This window comes from Suncus etruscus, chromosome 8 (assembly GCF_024139225.1).
Source record: "Suncus etruscus isolate mSunEtr1 chromosome 8, mSunEtr1.pri.cur, whole genome shotgun sequence".
NCBI classification, from domain to species: domain Eukaryota; kingdom Metazoa; phylum Chordata; class Mammalia; order Eulipotyphla; family Soricidae; genus Suncus; species Suncus etruscus.
In genome coordinates, this window is record NC_064855.1 from 28,893,729 (window position 1) to 28,910,279 (window position 16,551).

The following is a 16,551-nucleotide window of genomic DNA, read 5'->3' on the forward strand; positions in this document are numbered from 1 at the left end:
CCAAGATGTCCTTCAACAGATGAATGGCTAAAGAAACTGGTACATGTGTACAATAGAATATTATGCAGCTGTTAGGAGAGATGAAGACATGACATTTTCCTATACATGGATTCATGGAAACTATTATGCTGAGTGAAATAAGTCAAAGGGAGAGAGATAGACACAGAACAGTCTCACTCATCTGTGGGTTTTCAGAAAAATAAAAGACCTTATTGTAATAACCCCAGAGACAATAGAGATGAGGGCTGGAAAGACCGGCTCATGGAACAAAGCTCATGGAATAAAGCTCACCACAAAGAGTGGTGAGTGTCATGAACTATCATGACAATGTTAATAAGTGAGAGAAGTAGAGTGCCTGTCTCAAATACAGGCAGGGGGTGGGGGAGGAGTGTGAGGAGAGCATTTGTAGTGGGAAGGTTGCACTGATGTATGACTGAAATCTAACTCAAACATGTTTGTAATCATGATGCTTAAACAATGATATTATTAAAAATAAAATGACTTTTCACAGGTTGCTTAACTTCTCTTTGACTTGGTTTCTTTAAAATGGGTATGATACATACCCATCCTAAAAACTCCCAAAGAATTAAATGAGTCAACACGTATCAAGTGCTTAGAGGAGAAAGTGGCATGTAATTTCCAGCTTTGCTAAGTATTTGTTGCTGTCATTAAGAAATATATAGCTAAGATCCTGAGTTTCTGTCCAAACTTATTCAAAATGTTGATTTGGATTATCAGTATATTATTTCTACTTTTTTGGCACATCTGGTGGTGCTCAAGGCTTACTCTTCGCTCTGGAATCACAATCCGAAATCACTCCTGATAGTGTTTGGGGAATATATAAGACAGTGGGGATTTCATATCAAACCAATAAGAGTCTTAAATGCTAAAGTCAGGAATGACTCGTTTAGCTCCTTCCACTGTGAAATGTGGAATCTTTGTTCTAAGGTGAAACATGAGGAGAGTTTGGAACAATGCGTCCAGAGCACAAAACTCAAGGAGTCATGGGCAGGTGTACCTAGAATCCCCAACCCAGAAGGTGCAAGACTCTCTCTTCACAGCAGCCATCCTCATTCACAGTACAGAATAAAACAGTGGGCTGATAGGCTGGGATAGTGTGCGGGGAGTGGAGGTGGAAGGGGGAGGGGGTTGGTAGAGCAGAGGCTACTTTTGAGGAACTTGCGGAGCTCAGATCTCTCCTCCAGGCGGGTCTGAAGGTTCAGGAACTCTCGGTAGCGACGATTCACTGTGTGGTAGGCCAGCTGCTGCAGGCCGCTACTGCTTTCCCCATCCAGGGTCGTCTCGTACTAAGGAGAGAACAAATAGGTCTCAGAAGCACAAGGCTGACAGCTGTTCAGAGGCCTCCACTATCGCCAATTCCAAGGGTAGCCAATGTTCAGGAGCTGCATTCCCTAGTGCAATGGCCCATAAGATGAGAAATAAGATTTCTCTGTTTTTCTTCCTTTTAGTGCAAAGCTCCTGGCCACGAGTGGGCTTCTTAAAGGGTCCACACAACTATTTTTCAGATCACTGAGTACTTAAAAAATCAACGCACAGATAAAAATGTTTTCTTGTGGGGCCAGAGCGCTGGCACAAGGGTTAAGCCTTGCCCACACTTGCCTAGGACAGATTGAAGTTTGATTCCCCCATCATCAACCCCCAAGCCAGGAGTGATTTCTGAACACACAGCTAGCCTGAGCATCACTGGGTGTGGCTCAAAAACAAAAACAAAAATGCTTTCTTGCCCTGCATTCCCAGAGATTGATGTTTTAATGGGAAAATCACAGTGAAGTTTATACTCACCAGTGATAATATAAGTTGGGAAAAAAGTTTAGGAGAATCATTCCAAACAACTAATGAACAACAACAAAACCTTGTATCTGCCTGGCATATATTACAGGGGTATGTGTTTTCATCTGGCTTGGAGCAGACTGCAGTTCTGGGAATTAGACTGAAATGTGTGCTTCTACATACTTATCACCTGTATAACCAGATAAGAGAGATACTAGATTGTCTAAGGCAGAGGGCCTCAAACGTATCCTCCTCCAAAAAATAAAATCACTCAGTGTACCCCTCTCCCTGGGAAATCTATCTTCCTTAAGGGAACACATAAAGAAGTGGCCGTATCCCCTGAACATTTCCCTGTCCCTGAGGGAACAGAACTGTCCACTCTGGAAAGTGGTGGTCTGAGGGGTCAAGGTTGCACTCACTGCTAAGAGGGCCAGCATATGGGGTAAGGTCCCTATGAACATACACACCCTCAAGCAAACCCCTGAAAGAACAGTGCAGAAGTGGTGACAGAGGCAATCTCGGAGACTAGTTAAAATAGGACAGGACATAGTGAAAGCACCCCATATGTGTTTTACCGCTGAGCAGAAAGATGGGTGGAGGTTTTGCTGTGTATGCTGTACATGGAAGTGATAGAAGAAACCACCTCATTGGTGAGACTGAGGATAGTATTTTAATCATTGTTATTATTATTATTAATAATAATATTAATTAATAATATTAATAATAATAATAATAATAATAATACAGCTGGCATAGCTTAGAGGCAACTCCAGCTCTGAACTCAGGGTCATTCCCAGAAGTGTTCATGAGGACCAGTTGTGCTTAGGGATCAAACTCAGCATCCTGCATGCAAAGTATGTGCTTAGCCCAGTGGGCACTCTCTGGCTCAAAGTTAGTATTTCAAGATCCTCTTGAATGAGAGAGAATATTATCTCTGACACGAGGAAAACTGTCTGAGATCAACAGTAAGAGACAGAGGGGCCAGAGAGATATTACAGCAGGGAAAGTGCTTGCTTGTCTTGCAGACAGCTGACCCAGGTTCAATCCCCAGCATCCCAGTCTCCTGAGTGATTCCTGAGTACAGATCCAGGAGTAACCTGAGAATTGCTAGATGTGGCCCCAAAATAAACAACAAAACAAAACAAAAAACAGTGACAGACAGAGATGGAGCTCAGGGTGGGCCCTCAAACCTAGAGTACCAAGGAGCTGGGATGTTCACTGTAGGATGCTTTGTTTCTTAAGGGGAACTATTCCATACTAGATATGTTCACTTGTATCACAGAAACTCAAAACTGTGACTAACAGAAAGTATACTAAGATGCGATTGAAACATCTGTTCTATGTCCATAACAGAAATTCTAAACCCATTTTCAAAAAACCCACAATTGGCTATATCCTTCTGTTGCTCATTTTTCTCTTAGCTTTTCTTATGCTCCCTTGCAGTACGCAGTGGCAGGAAAGAAAAAAAAATAATGGAATAAATACTATGAATGTGAAGATTAATTTCAATCCTCTCATTTTTCAACTAATAAAAATAAAAATTAAGGTTTGGAAGGTAATATAGATGTTAAGGCACTTGCCTTGCATGCACGTGACCCCATTTCAATCTGGCACTAAATGATCCCCTGAATACACTAGGTGCTCTGATCTGGAAGTAGCAGCTCCTTAGCACCACTAGGTATGTTTCCCCTTATCCTCCAAAACAAAAACTGACTTCACACACTCAAATATGGATACTTAAAATAACTTCTGTTATAATGTGTGTTTCTGATTATTCTCATTCATTCATTCTTTCTTAACTTTCCAAAATCCTAACCCCATGCAGCAGCTCACTCCTATCTACTAGGATAAGGTGAACCCAGAGGTAATGTCATGTGGTCCACCATGGATGCAGTTAACAGTTCAAGGGGAAGGCAAGTTAAGTCCATGTAACAGTTGGTAGAAAAAATTTCCTTCCACACCTCTTCCCTGCTAATGTCTGTCTTCACTTTGAACACTATTCTCTTCTGTGTTTTGTTTTAGGAAGGAAGTTACTAAATTGCATATTCCTCAACAGGCGCCACTTCTTGAGATATGGTTATGGGCAGATAAGGGAACAGAAGGAGGTTTGCCTAGCAGATGTTTGGTTTGTGAGGGAAATGGTTCCCTCAAACTCACCTTAGAAGAGGCTTCCACAAGTCACTTGGAAGGCTGCATTATAAAATAATTTATTACAATAGAATCTGCTCTTGGAAATTCTTGCCCATAATCTAAGTCTGTATATTTAAAAAGGAGTTGAAGGGGCTGGAGTGATAGCACAGCATGTAGTGTATTTGCCTTGCACATGGCCGACCCAGATTATATGTACATGGCCAGATTATATGTACATTATATGCATATGGCCGACCCGCCATCTAATATGTTCCCCCAAACCCACCATCTAATATGTTTCTCCAAACCTGTCAGGAGTGATTTCTGAGTGTAGAGCCAGTACTAAATTTACCCTGAGTACTGGCAAATAAATAAATAAATAAATAAATAAATAAATAAATAAAGCCCCCAAAATAAATAAAAATAAATATAGAAAGAAGTTAAAGAGATTTTGTGGTACAGTCAAGTCTGAGAACTACAGGAAAATATGACCCATGGCTACCTAACTACCTTGACATTTGTGGGTCTTGGGTAAAACCTTTCTGCTTTCTGTAGGAGTTTCTAATCATGTACGTCCAGCCACAGAAGCACCACACCTCTCTTCCTCAGAAGCAGCTTCTAAGTCTGCCCTTCAATCCTACCTGCTGCCCCCCCAGAGGGCGACCCCTGATCCAGTTGAGTTACCTTCACTGTGTAGAGGGTGTATGGATGGAATCCAGAGCCACTGTGCTCGCGAGCGGTAATGGTGCCTGTGATCCGAAGGTTCTGGATAACAACAGGGCCATCGGGGCTGCTCAGGGGCTCAAAGCTGAAGGTGGCTTGGCCAAGAGGCCCTGTTGTTGGTGAAGCAGGAAGCAGAATCTGGGGCAGACCAGAGTCCAAGGAGTCGATGTCATGTGGGGGAGCCTTCTCAAAGGACGGAGGCCCAATGGGGCAGGGCATTTCTGGACTCATCAGCACTATTGAAGGCAAGGGACCTTCATTCTGTTCATCCACCTTGTCCGCCATGTCAACCTGGACCTCTGGGCAGGAATTCATCGTGGACAGAAGCAGAACTGAGTTTGTGTCTGTGTCAATTCCCAGATCCTCCTCGGTTTCGCCTCCATCAACTCCTTTGGACCCGTCACTGTCCTGAGACTCAGGAGTCTGGGAACTTTCCAGGCTACATAGAGCATCCCGAATCCTGTCGGAAAGAAAGCTGCTGGGGCCCATGAGCATAAGGGTCTCTTTCCTCAGGTCAGACAATGAAGACTCCAGCTCTGCATCCTCACATAAGAACAGAGGACCCCGGATATCCCGCTCCAGAAAGCGATACAGGCAGCTTCCTGCTCGCCTTTCTTCCTGACTGTCCCTGACTATCCCTGACAGTCCGTCTATGGCGTCACTGCCTTCATCCACCATTGAAGAGATATCAGAGGGGTCCTGGAGCCCGCTCCAGTTCAGCCGTGTAGGGGCTGGGGATGGGGCGCTGCCTTCTGATGAGTTCTGCAGCTCAGCCGGCAGCTGCAGAGAGGTGGGCACCGATGGATTCTCTGGAGGCTTGGTGCCTCCTGCTAGAATGGTCTTTTTCTTGGAGAAGATGCCCACCAGGAGAAGGTAGATCCAGTCTGGATCGGCCAGCTTGTTTATCAGGGGTAAGATGGCATTGCAAGTAATGAGTTCCACCACCACGTGGCGGCCAGTGGGAGATTCCAAATGGGGTCTGGGCACGAGTCCGAGCAGGAGGTCCACTATGCTGCGGGCATAGGCCAAGTCGCCACCAGGCTTCTGAACGGCAGGATGCGGGGCTGACAGCTGGCAGTAAGCCTCCCAGAGCTGAGAAGGCTCCACCTCTCCACTGTGGTTCACTGCCACGGCCTTGGCATGCTTATAGCTCTGCAGGTGACAGCCACAGAGCGTCAGCACCTTTTGCAACAGTTTGTGCAAGTCTGCCTGGGCCATCCGCTGCTTAAGTTCGTGAACCAAGCTCTTCATGGCAACCTCCACCTCCTTCTCAAAGGCGTGCTCCTGGCTGACAGAGCTGTACCACGAAGACACGAAGTCACGGATGATGAACTGGATGGTGAGGTCTATCTCCTGCTCCAGCTGCTGCTCAGCCTGGGGGGTGTGGGGATGGGGGGCTATGGCACAAAAGCGTTCCAGGTGCAGGTGGCCTACGAGAGTCCCCATGACACTGCACACCCAGGCCCCCAGGCCCGCCATGACCACGCACAGCAGGCCCAGCAGCCAGAGACTGACGATGCAGTGAAGTAACAGGGGCACACTCAGCACTGCCACCAGGGCCATCAGCCACTCCAGGCTCCTGCGGCCACCTGGGTCGAGGGGCTCCTGGGCCACGGGCACTGTCTCTGCTGCTTGCATGGTTGCAAGGACCATAAGGCGCCCCGATGCCTGTGCAAGCCTTGCTTTATTCCCCAGATGGGTTGCAGGGTCAGGGAGGCGAGAAAAAGCAGTTGCAGATCTCCAGCTCCACCGCCGACGTTGTCAGGGATTGCAAAGCGACACAGGCAGCGGCCCCCGGAGCCGTCATCCAGGGGGTGCCCGCAGGCGGGTGCTGCTGCTTCTGAGGGGCCTCTCTGCCAATGCTCACAGGCGCCCCGTCACCCCGCGCTGCTGCAGCGCGCGCGTCTCCTCTGCAGCTTTCGGTCTGAGACGCTCTTGGCCCGGAAGAAGCGGCGCCGGCGGCTGCACCCCACAGGGTTGATGCATCCCACAGGCCGGCTGCAGTTCAGGTTGCCGGCCCGCCGGCGACTGCTTCCGGGTTGACAGGCGGAGCAAGGCCGACTAGGGGCGCGGTGTGCAGAGCCGCCTTGACGCCACAGCGGGGCTTTGAGGAGGCGCGCGTACTGCGCATGCTCAACAAAGGGGCTGGGCGGGGAAACCCTGACCGCACACTCCCGATCCGGGAGAAGTGGACTAGAAGGCTATGTGGTTCGATTCCCAGGCGTTCCATATGGTCCTCCCCCCACCCCCACGCCCACAAGCCAGGAGCTATTTCTGAGCGCATATCCAGGAGGAACCCCCGAGCGTCACCGGGAATGGCCCAACAACCAAAATTAAAAAAATAAATAAAAATAAAAAGGGGTTTTAACATTGTGACTTAGACTTCCAACTCCAATCATGATGCACCTGGATCTTGCCAACAGCTTTGCATGTTTGCAAACAAGCTCTCAATAATACTTTTCCTTGCATTCGGGATTTGATGCACAAATGAATCTTATGAGGACCTTTCTTTCAAGCGCCTGAGTCTTTAAACGTTCACCTCACTCTCCACCTCTAGACCCCATCACACAGTTTCACTTACACTTTGTTCTCAGGAGTTACTAGCAGATGCATTCATTTCACAGAGATGTAGCAATTAATACAGAATTAGATTCATTCCTTACATTTCATATGCGGTCTCCCAAAATTAAATTTAGGATTTAGGATTTTTTATGCTGGTGAAATTACAAAATCAATCAAATAGTTTGGCACATCTGCTGATTCAATCATAGTGATAGGTAGAGGAGAGGATAGAGCAATCCTTGTCGTCAAGGATAATTGGGAAAATCAGTGCTTGGATTGTGAATAGGTATTAAATCTTATTAAATATTTTATATATATATATATATATATATATATATATATATTCAAGCTCACAATGATTCAAACTCACAGTGCCCTAGAATTGGAATGCAACTCAGCATGCTGTCAACCATGGTATACAGCAAAATGCAGAATCTTCTGAGTATTCAAAAATAGGAAAGATTACTGTGAGTAACAAAGGTTAAGGGATGGGGACAGGTCTCATAGAAAAAGTTGCCTTTAGAAGATTGCCTGGGACCTAGAATGTGTACAAAAACCAAGACGTCTAATTCCAGAGGTCTGACTTTGACAATCACTACTGAGCAGAACTAATAGAACCATAAGGAAAAACTATATCCTAAGCTTCATCCTAGGATCTGTGCTAAATCCAAGATCACTAATTACAGAAGACTGATTACAACAACCGTGATGGAGCAGAACTTCTATGAGGTACCATCTTATACCACAGAGACTGGAACACATCACAAAGAACAAGAACTATCACTGCTGGAGAGGATGTGGAGAGAAAGGAACTCTTATTCACTGCTGATGGGAATGCCGTCTAGTCCAGCCTTAATGGAAAACAATATGGAGATTCCTCAAAAAACTCCGTATTACTGGCATAAGGCCCAGAGACAATAGAGTTAAGGGTTGGAAGGGCTGAAAGGACCGGCTCACAATTTGAGGCTCACCACAAAGAGTGGTAAACGCTGTTAGGGAAATAACTACACTAACAACTAGCGTGACAATGTTAAAAAATGAGAGAAGTAGAATGCCTCTCTCTAATACAGGCAGGAGCGGGGGAGAAAGTGGAGCATTGGTGGTGGGAATGTTACACTGGTGAAGTGGGGGGTATTCTGTTTATGACTGAAAACTAACTACAAACATGCTTGTAATCATGGTGCTTAAATAAAGATTTATAATAAAAAAATAACTTCTAAAACTTATAGTTTAAGTTTAAAACTTATAAGTTTTAAAACTTATAGCTAGACTGTATCCTAGACTTTGTCCTATGGCCTGTACAAATACCAAGGCCTCTAATTACAGAGGAATTATTTTGTTATCCACAATTGAGCATAATGTTTCCTGGCACCATAAAAAGACCTTGGGGGGGGGGCGGATAAAATAAAAATAAGCGGGGGTAAGATGGCGGTGCCTAGGATGGAGGCAAAAGGGAGAGGGTTGGGCCCTGCTTCCCAAAGCCCCCCCAAATAAGAGTTCTCGGTACCCCTGTAGCACACATATCTGGGTGTCTTCACTTTGAGCCTGTGCACTCACCAAGTAACCCCCTGTCTTTTGCAACTGTGATGCAGAGACCCAGGAGGGCGTCGGAGTGAGCGCACGGTGCCTCTGTCCTCTGCCGGGTCCACGCAGCCTGACAGTCTCTGTTTCCCTCCCTCCCGCTGGGGTCGACCCTGAGTGCCCCATGCCTGTGGGCTCGGGGAGGCATGGCCTCCCCCGGGCTGCCACCTCTGCTGGCTCCTCTGCGCAGCCACGCAGAGGCTCCTGGGGACGTGGAGAAGCTGTCAGTGAGCACCGCTGACCTGCCCTGCTGGATGGTGGAAGAATTTGTGGTGACTGAAGAATGCTCGCCGTGTTCGAGTTTCCAGGCTAAAACCACCCCTGAATGTGGTGCCACAGGGTACATGGAAAAAGTCACGTGCAGCTCCTCTAAGAAGAATGAGTTCAAAAGTTGCCGTTCAGCTTTGATGGAACGACACTTATTCTGGAAATTCGAGGGGATTGTTGTGGGTGTGGCGTTGGTCTTTGCTTGCCTTGTTATTGTTCGTCAACGACAACTGGATCAGAAGGCGCTGGAAAAGGTTCGGAAGCAGATCGAGTCCATATAGCTACCTTCGACCTCTTATTATGGGTATTACAGACCCTTATATCATGAAATGGACAGGCAGGTGCCCAGGGCTCTTGGTGCCTCAGGATAATATTCCCTCTCTTATCCTCCTAGACCACTGTTAAACAGAATAAAATGAAAATAGTTTCTGTCAAAAAAATAAAATAAAATAATAAATAAAGAAGCCCGAGAGGTGGCGCAGGAGGTATGGTGTCTGTCTTGCCCGTGCTAGCCTAGGACAGACCGCAGTTCTATCCCCCGGCATCCCATATGGTCCGCCAAGCCAGGAATGAGTAACCCCTGAGCATCACTGGGTGTGGCCCAAAACCAAACCAAACCAAACCAAACCAAACCAAACCAAACCAAACCAAACCAAAACAAGAAAAGACCGTGGGATTCAATAATGAGCATGTCTGGAGGTTGAAGTTGTTCCCGTGACAGTATGCTTCAAGGGTAGAGAAACCCTGTATCTCTTAGGCCAAGCAAATTCCCTTTCTAATTTTCCCAATACATAATGTGCCTATGCATTATAAAAACAAAATAAAACAAAACCTTGACACACTAGCTCCTTTTTTTCTTTTCTCTTTCTTTCTTGTTATTGTTTTTTGTTGCTGGGTTTTTTGTCATTGCTTGTTTTGGTTTAGTTTTTTTTTTCTTTTTTCGTTTTCTTCTTTTAAATTTATATATAGCTTCTAGATGGACTCCTCCCCCGCCCCAATTTCTTTCTTTTTTTTTCCAACAGAACTATAGTACTTGAATCATCTTGTTCTGCCTCATGACTTGAGGGGGGGGAAAGTGTATTGTACCAAGAGCAAACAGTCACATGAACATTGAGTGGAAATAAAAAATGATCAGGCTTAAAAAAAAACAAAAAGAAAAAATAAAAAGCTCCCTTTATACTGAATCTTCAAGACTGAGAGTTTCTAGTTTTTAAAATATTCTTCCCCATTTCCCTCCAAAATATAGGAAAAGGAAGCAGAGGCAGGGAGGTATTTTCAGATAATCCATTCCACCGAGATTTTTTGAATTAGACTTTATATTTTGTTTTGGTTTGGGATATTGTTGCTTCAGAATCAGAAGATTCAATGTGGATGGGCTGTGCAGACCATTGATTCAGTTTTATGTAAAGACAAGTTTCTCCTCATCATGTTCCTTGTGCCTGGTCTTCCCCTAGCTCTCCTTTGCATCATTTGAGCACATGAAATACTTCATTAGCAAGGAACCATTGTGGACCTCTTTATCTAGTGCTCTCCTTGCCATTCATTTTCTTCCATAATTCTACCATGAGTCTCCAGAGGTTTAGAGGAATTTTCAGGCAGAATTTAACCCCAAACTATACCAACAAGAAATATAGTGTGACTTCTCTCATCTCTAGTTCTGCTTCTTTGGAACACAAAGGTGATATCATTTAGATGTGGGCCATAATTTGTGCCTATCATTTGTGTGTGTGTGGGGGGGTGTTCCTCCCAGGATCACTGGGGATACTCAGCTACTTAGAGCTCTGTGGCAGTAGTGTTTGGGAACTGGCGTAACAAGAGAGAAGAGTGGATGGGGGGGTGGATAACATGCATTTCAGGCATTAAATTTAGGGACTCCACATTTGAATTTTTACTCAAAACCATACCGCTTATAAAGCAAACACTTCACTATGCAGGAAAGTCAGGAAAAAGGGTAAGGGAAGAGCAGGCTGAGGGCCAGAAAAGACAGCCCTTGGGAAAGTATTTCCAGCCCTTTGTGGTTTCAATGAGCCTCTCAGTGGTTAGAAACAGGTGAAGAATGCCCTGACAGAGGACGTGAGCTTGTGCTGTGCATCCATAGTAGCTAAGTCTATCTGCAGCATCAAATGCTGTTTCACTGTACACTTATTTACACTGTGCTTGACCACACGCCTTTTGTGTAGCATTGTTGGAATAAAACCCCTGAGCAAGTTCAGACATACAGTCAGGGTCCCTGAAAAGGGAAAGCTTTTCAGTATCTTGGGCCTGATGCCATATTTGGGCAGTGAATTCTTCCATAAGCCTTAGCAGCTTTTGGCTTCTGTAATATACAAGGCACTGTGTCTTGCCTGAATTATTCCAGAAGACAAAGCATGGAGGTTCAACCCCAAGGCCCACATCCAGATCAGTGTTTGGGTTTGGACCCACTTGTCCACTCAATGACTGACCATGCTCCAGAGGGCACAGCCAGTGCTGTCATCACAGATCTTTTTTTCTGGAGATCAGGAACCCAGATTGGGAATATCTCCTCTGATGTCCCCATGACCATATCACCATTGCTTGAAAACCAACAGTGCATATGGTACTCTGAGCACTGCCAGGAGTTATCCTTGAGCACAGAGCCAGGAATGATCCCTGAGCACCTCTCTACAAACTCCCTTTTAATAAAAAAAAAAAAAAAAACTAGAAGTGAAGGTGAAAGGGAACAGACTGATAGAAAGATGTCTCAGACCCCTATAGAAAGTTTCCTTGATGCCTGATCGAGTATTGAGGCAGTAAAAACCTGACCTTGTCCTCGGGCACACTGCCACCAGCCCAGATGGTCTGGAGCCCCGCAGTAGCTGAAAGTGTCTTCCTGATTCTATGGTGAGTTTGATGAAGCAGGACTCTTAGACCCACATGCCAGAGAACTTGTCATTTTGACTGGTGTGAGCAGGGGCCTGGGGCTGCCTTGGTCTCTGAGCAGATTAATCACCCAGAGGAGACGGGGGCCAGCCATTGTGGCTGCTGGTAGATGGTGAGTGTTAGTGCTGGGGTACAACAACAGATGTGTGACTGTACTTCCATGCCCCAGCTCCTTCTTCCCTTCCTACTGATTCTCAAAACATTATAGACAGAAAAGGCTGGAGTGGATAAGGAGACAAAGGCATTGAGGTTGGTTTGTTCCTCTCACCTCTCTCATCTTGTTGCCTTCTTACAAGAGAGTTATGCTTACTACGAATGTCATCAAACATCACCTGTGATGTGTTAGTTGTGATCAGAGCAAGGGAAAATAAATTGGAAAATAAAGGAGACTTGATCAAATGGGGGCCTAGGGCTTCCAATAAAACCATTAATACAAATTTAGCCTGAAGTCAGGACAAGAGAAGAAAAAAAACTATAAAAGGTGTATGTTGGGAAAAACCAAAACAAAGCAGAGAAGAATGTGAGGCCTTGTCATGAGAAAAAGGCAGGGTCAATTGGGACGGGGGTTAGTTTGCTGGGTGATGCCACACCCTGATTTTCTCAAAAACGTAAGTCCAGTTGGCTGTAGAAATAGTATTGCAGATAAGGTGCTTGCCTTGCTCACACCAGACTCAAATTCCATCTTCAGCATCCCATATTATCCCCAGAGTTCACTGGGACTGTTCCCTGATCACAGAGACATGAGTAACTCCTGAGAACCTTGTGTGGACCTCGAAAAAAGAAACAAACAAACAAAAAACAAAAAACTAATCCCCACAACTTGGGGGAACTTACTAAAGAGAAGGGTTAGAAAACTTGAGAAAAGTTGGGGCTAGTGCTCATGCGCTAACCTAGGACGGACAACGGTTCGATCTCCTAGCGTCCCCTATGGTCCTCCAAGCCAGGAGCGATTTCTGAGCACATAGCCAGGAGTAACCCCTGAGCATCACCGGGTGTGGTCCAAAAAGAAGAAAGGAAAAAAAAAACTTGAGATAAGTGAGTTCTTTGGCATCATTGTCAGAAGCAGAAATTGAGGATAAAGGCCACATAATAGAATCAAGTGGGACCCAGTGAAATTGAAAACTGAATAAGATGAGTATGGGTGCCTTATAGAGGCACCAAGACACATTGTTGGGTCATTTCTCTGAGATAGTCAATGCACTCAGTATAAGAGCTAACACAGGAGAGGAATAGTCTGTTCAGCAGAGCAGTTGGCACAATCAATGAAGTATGAGGTCAGAAGGGTTTTGGTATTTGAAGAAGAGAGACACTAAAAATTAAATCAGCATGTCTAAAAGAGCTAGAGAAGAGAGAGCAGATCAGGTGATCTAGGAGAAAGCAAGGGGGCCAGGGACCAGAGACCACACTTATGGCTACAGGTGGATCTGGTGAGACCTCTATTCCCACACCCCATGTCAAATTACTGTGATCACGGTGGTCTACAGAATATAAAATTATTTACTTTCTTCTGGAAGTAGGAGGTGGAAGTAGGTTGATAAGACTGTTTGCTTCTGGAGGCTGACTAGAATGTTTCTTCTTGATCTTTCCAATGGCTGGAGACTGCCTACATGCCCTGACATCTGACCCCATTTTCTGTGGACCTCTGCTTTTTATCATTTTACCATTCCGATCTTCCCACTTCCTCTTATAAATATCACTACACTGTTATCAAGTGATCCCAGATGATGACTTGGAAAAATCTTCTTCTGGGTTCCCCACTTCATTATCTCTGCAAAGTCTTTTTTACATGTAAGGTTTTAACATATCACTGTGGAATTGGATGTGGAAAATTTGGGGGCATAATTATTTGGCTTCCTGCAGAGCCCAAGTGTCTCAAGGTAAAATCATTATATGTGGTTGTCCTGCTGGTGTTAAAATCTGGGTGTGGCTACTGAAATTGGATATAGGCATTGAGTTAAGGGTCCTGAAAAACTTTAAAATCTATTTTTGAAAAGGATGGGATGGATAGTTAAGTATTAAAGCAGAGAGGTATAAAAGTTTTCATTAAATAAAAAGGATGGCCAAGATGTTCGTATATCTTATGGAGGAAGGAATGGATTATACTAATATCAAATAGGAAAAGGAAATTATTTAACTAATTGGAAAATAAGTCATCTGAAAAGAATGCATGGAATGGAGGGTGTCAGGGGCATTGCTGCATCTGGTCTTAGATGCAGTGTCAGGAAATATATAGCCACCAGAGGGAAGCAGGGAGAGATCACATTTAATTTATTCATTCTGTCTTCTATTTACAATTCATTTACCTACTAAACCTAAGGCACTAAACTTGGCATTGAGAGCTCAAAGATGGATTTTATATACTACACTAGAAATTATAGAATCCTGTCTATACAAGAGCTGGGCTCTGACACTTGTGAAAGTGCTCAAAAAAGAAGCATGGCAAAATGCAGACAAGCACAAATAGCTGGGGAATGCAGTTAAGACAGAGAAGACAATATGACAATGAGAGTTGGAAATGATCACTCTGAACAAGAACTGGGTGCTGAAAGAAAATAAATTGATATGAGTGTTACATTTCAATAACAGCATTGCAAGTCACAGCGCAAAGAGAGAGAGAATGAGTGAGACAAAGAGAGAAGAAAAATGTCTGCAGAGGCAGGCAGAGGAATGGACAAGGGGAGGGTGGGTGGGAAACTGGGGACATTGGTGGTGGGAAATGTGCACTGGTGAAGGATGGTGTACATTGTATTTCTGAAACTCAATCATGAACAACTTTGTAACTGTGTATTTCACAGTGATTCATTTAAAGAATTTATTTATAAAAATAAAGAGAAAGTATATATGAAGCTGGTGATATCAGATCCCAGTTGAGTAGAGCACTTACAGATTCCAAACCACCCATGATCCACTTCAGGGAAAATAATTCTATTTTTGGTGAGAGTGGGATATATATAGGGTGTCAGCTCTGTGTGTTTTTGAAAAAAAAAAAACAGGATGTGTATTCTGTTTAAGGGAAAAGAGGATGTATACTCTGTTTGATTAACTATGATAAAGTAATAATTATTTGGAAAAATGTGGGCATGCACAGAATCAGGAAACATTTTCAGACGAGGTGACATTTGAGTTGGCCTTGAGGGATGTATTAAATCCCCCATGAAAATCAGAGGAACAGTTCATTCCAGACATAAAGAAAATATGAGTAAGTTCCTGCATGAATTCACTAGGACTGTTAAAATGAAATGCCACAGCCTGGGTGGGTTTCAACAACAAATTTAATTTCTCAGTTCTGGTCTGGAAGCCTGAGATTGGGGCGTGGGCATGTTTCGCTTCTGAAACTCACTGACTTACAGTTTCTGCAAAGATGGCGTCCTTTCTTGCTGTGAGCCACCTGACACAGAAGCTCATGTATACTCAGTCACATCTTTAAAGACCTATAGTAAGCAGAGATATCCAGAACAACAGAACTAGGCATGTTTGTATGTATAATCACAGGCACATGTGTCTATGTATTTGGAGATTTATTGTATTGAGGAATTGGCTCTGATTATAAGACTGAGAAGTCTCAGAATCTATATTTGCCAACCTGGGAGCCCAGGAAGCAAGGGGTAAAATTCAGTTGGATTCTGAAAGCCAGAGAACTAGGAAACTCAGGTGAGATATAAATACCAGCCATTCTTTTTTTTTTTTTTTTTTTTTTTTTGGTTTTTGGGTCACACCTGGCAGTGCTCAGGGGTTATTCCTGGCTCCAGGCTCAGAAATTGCTCCTGGCAGGCACAGGGGACCATATGGGGCGCCGGGATTCGAACCGATGACCTCCTGCATGAAAGGCAAACGCCTTACCTCCATGCTATCTCTCCGGCCCCCAATACCAGCCATTCTTATGCAAGATTCAATTGTGAAATATATCTATGTTGGATTCCCTTTGTGATGCTATTCCTAAACCACCTGGCAGACAACTGTAAAACTGTAAAAACTATTCCAGGTGCCCCCCATAAAGGCATTGCTCTGGAGATTTTCTCTCCTCCCTCACACAGGACTTTGGTCAAGAGAGATAAGGTTACTTTTATGACCTGTTACATTGCTCCCAAACATTCTTGATCCCCAGTGTTTATGTTTATCTTCTCCCTGGTGCCTCATATCACTGGTTGCACATCTCTGCTGTCCTAGTTCCTGTCACCCTGCATATATTCCAATTCCTCTTGTCTTATGTAATCATTGTTAGCATGGAATAAAGTTTATCTGGTCATCAGCCTGGAACCCTTTCTTTCCTGGTCAGCAGTTGTGGGGAATGTCCCCGACCTGAATGTAGTAGAAGGAGAAAAGCTGACCCTTCCTGGACAACAGGATCAGCACAGATCTATTCTTTTCTTGTAGTTGAGACCTTGGCCTGGTGGCCCATCAATCACCTACCCTCAGTGAGTTTCAAGTGTAACTCTATATCATAGTCACATTTTGAATTTTCTGAAATTAAGTGACAGCTTAAAGTCAGTGTCCATTAATGAATACCCTCTCCACACCACCAAATTGATTGTACAGTCATTCTGCAAAAACTTATTCGAGTCTGAGAATAGTTTTGCTGGTTTCAGTTAGACTTTG

General features: G+C 44.5%; 1 protein-coding gene and 1 pseudogene across 1 annotated transcript in view; one reads left to right on the forward strand and one right to left on the reverse strand.

Moving 5' to 3' along the window:
• Positions 1-6,662, reverse strand: part of SNX19 (sorting nexin 19) — a 28,449-nt gene extending 21,787 nt beyond the window's left edge. The window contains exons 1-2 of the mRNA XM_049778344.1: positions 4,606-6,662; positions 1,169-1,307 (exon numbers count right to left, since the gene is read on the reverse strand). Coding sequence (XP_049634301.1) covers positions 1,169-1,307; positions 4,606-6,297 — 1,831 coding nt within the window. The 5' untranslated portion in view covers positions 6,298-6,662. The remainder of the gene's footprint in view (positions 1-1,168; positions 1,308-4,605) is intronic.
• A 2,053-nt stretch (positions 6,663-8,715) lies between these two features.
• LOC126015713 (protein JTB-like) lies at positions 8,716-9,483 on the forward strand (annotated as a pseudogene).
• Positions 9,484-16,551: the final 7,068 nt, after the last annotated feature.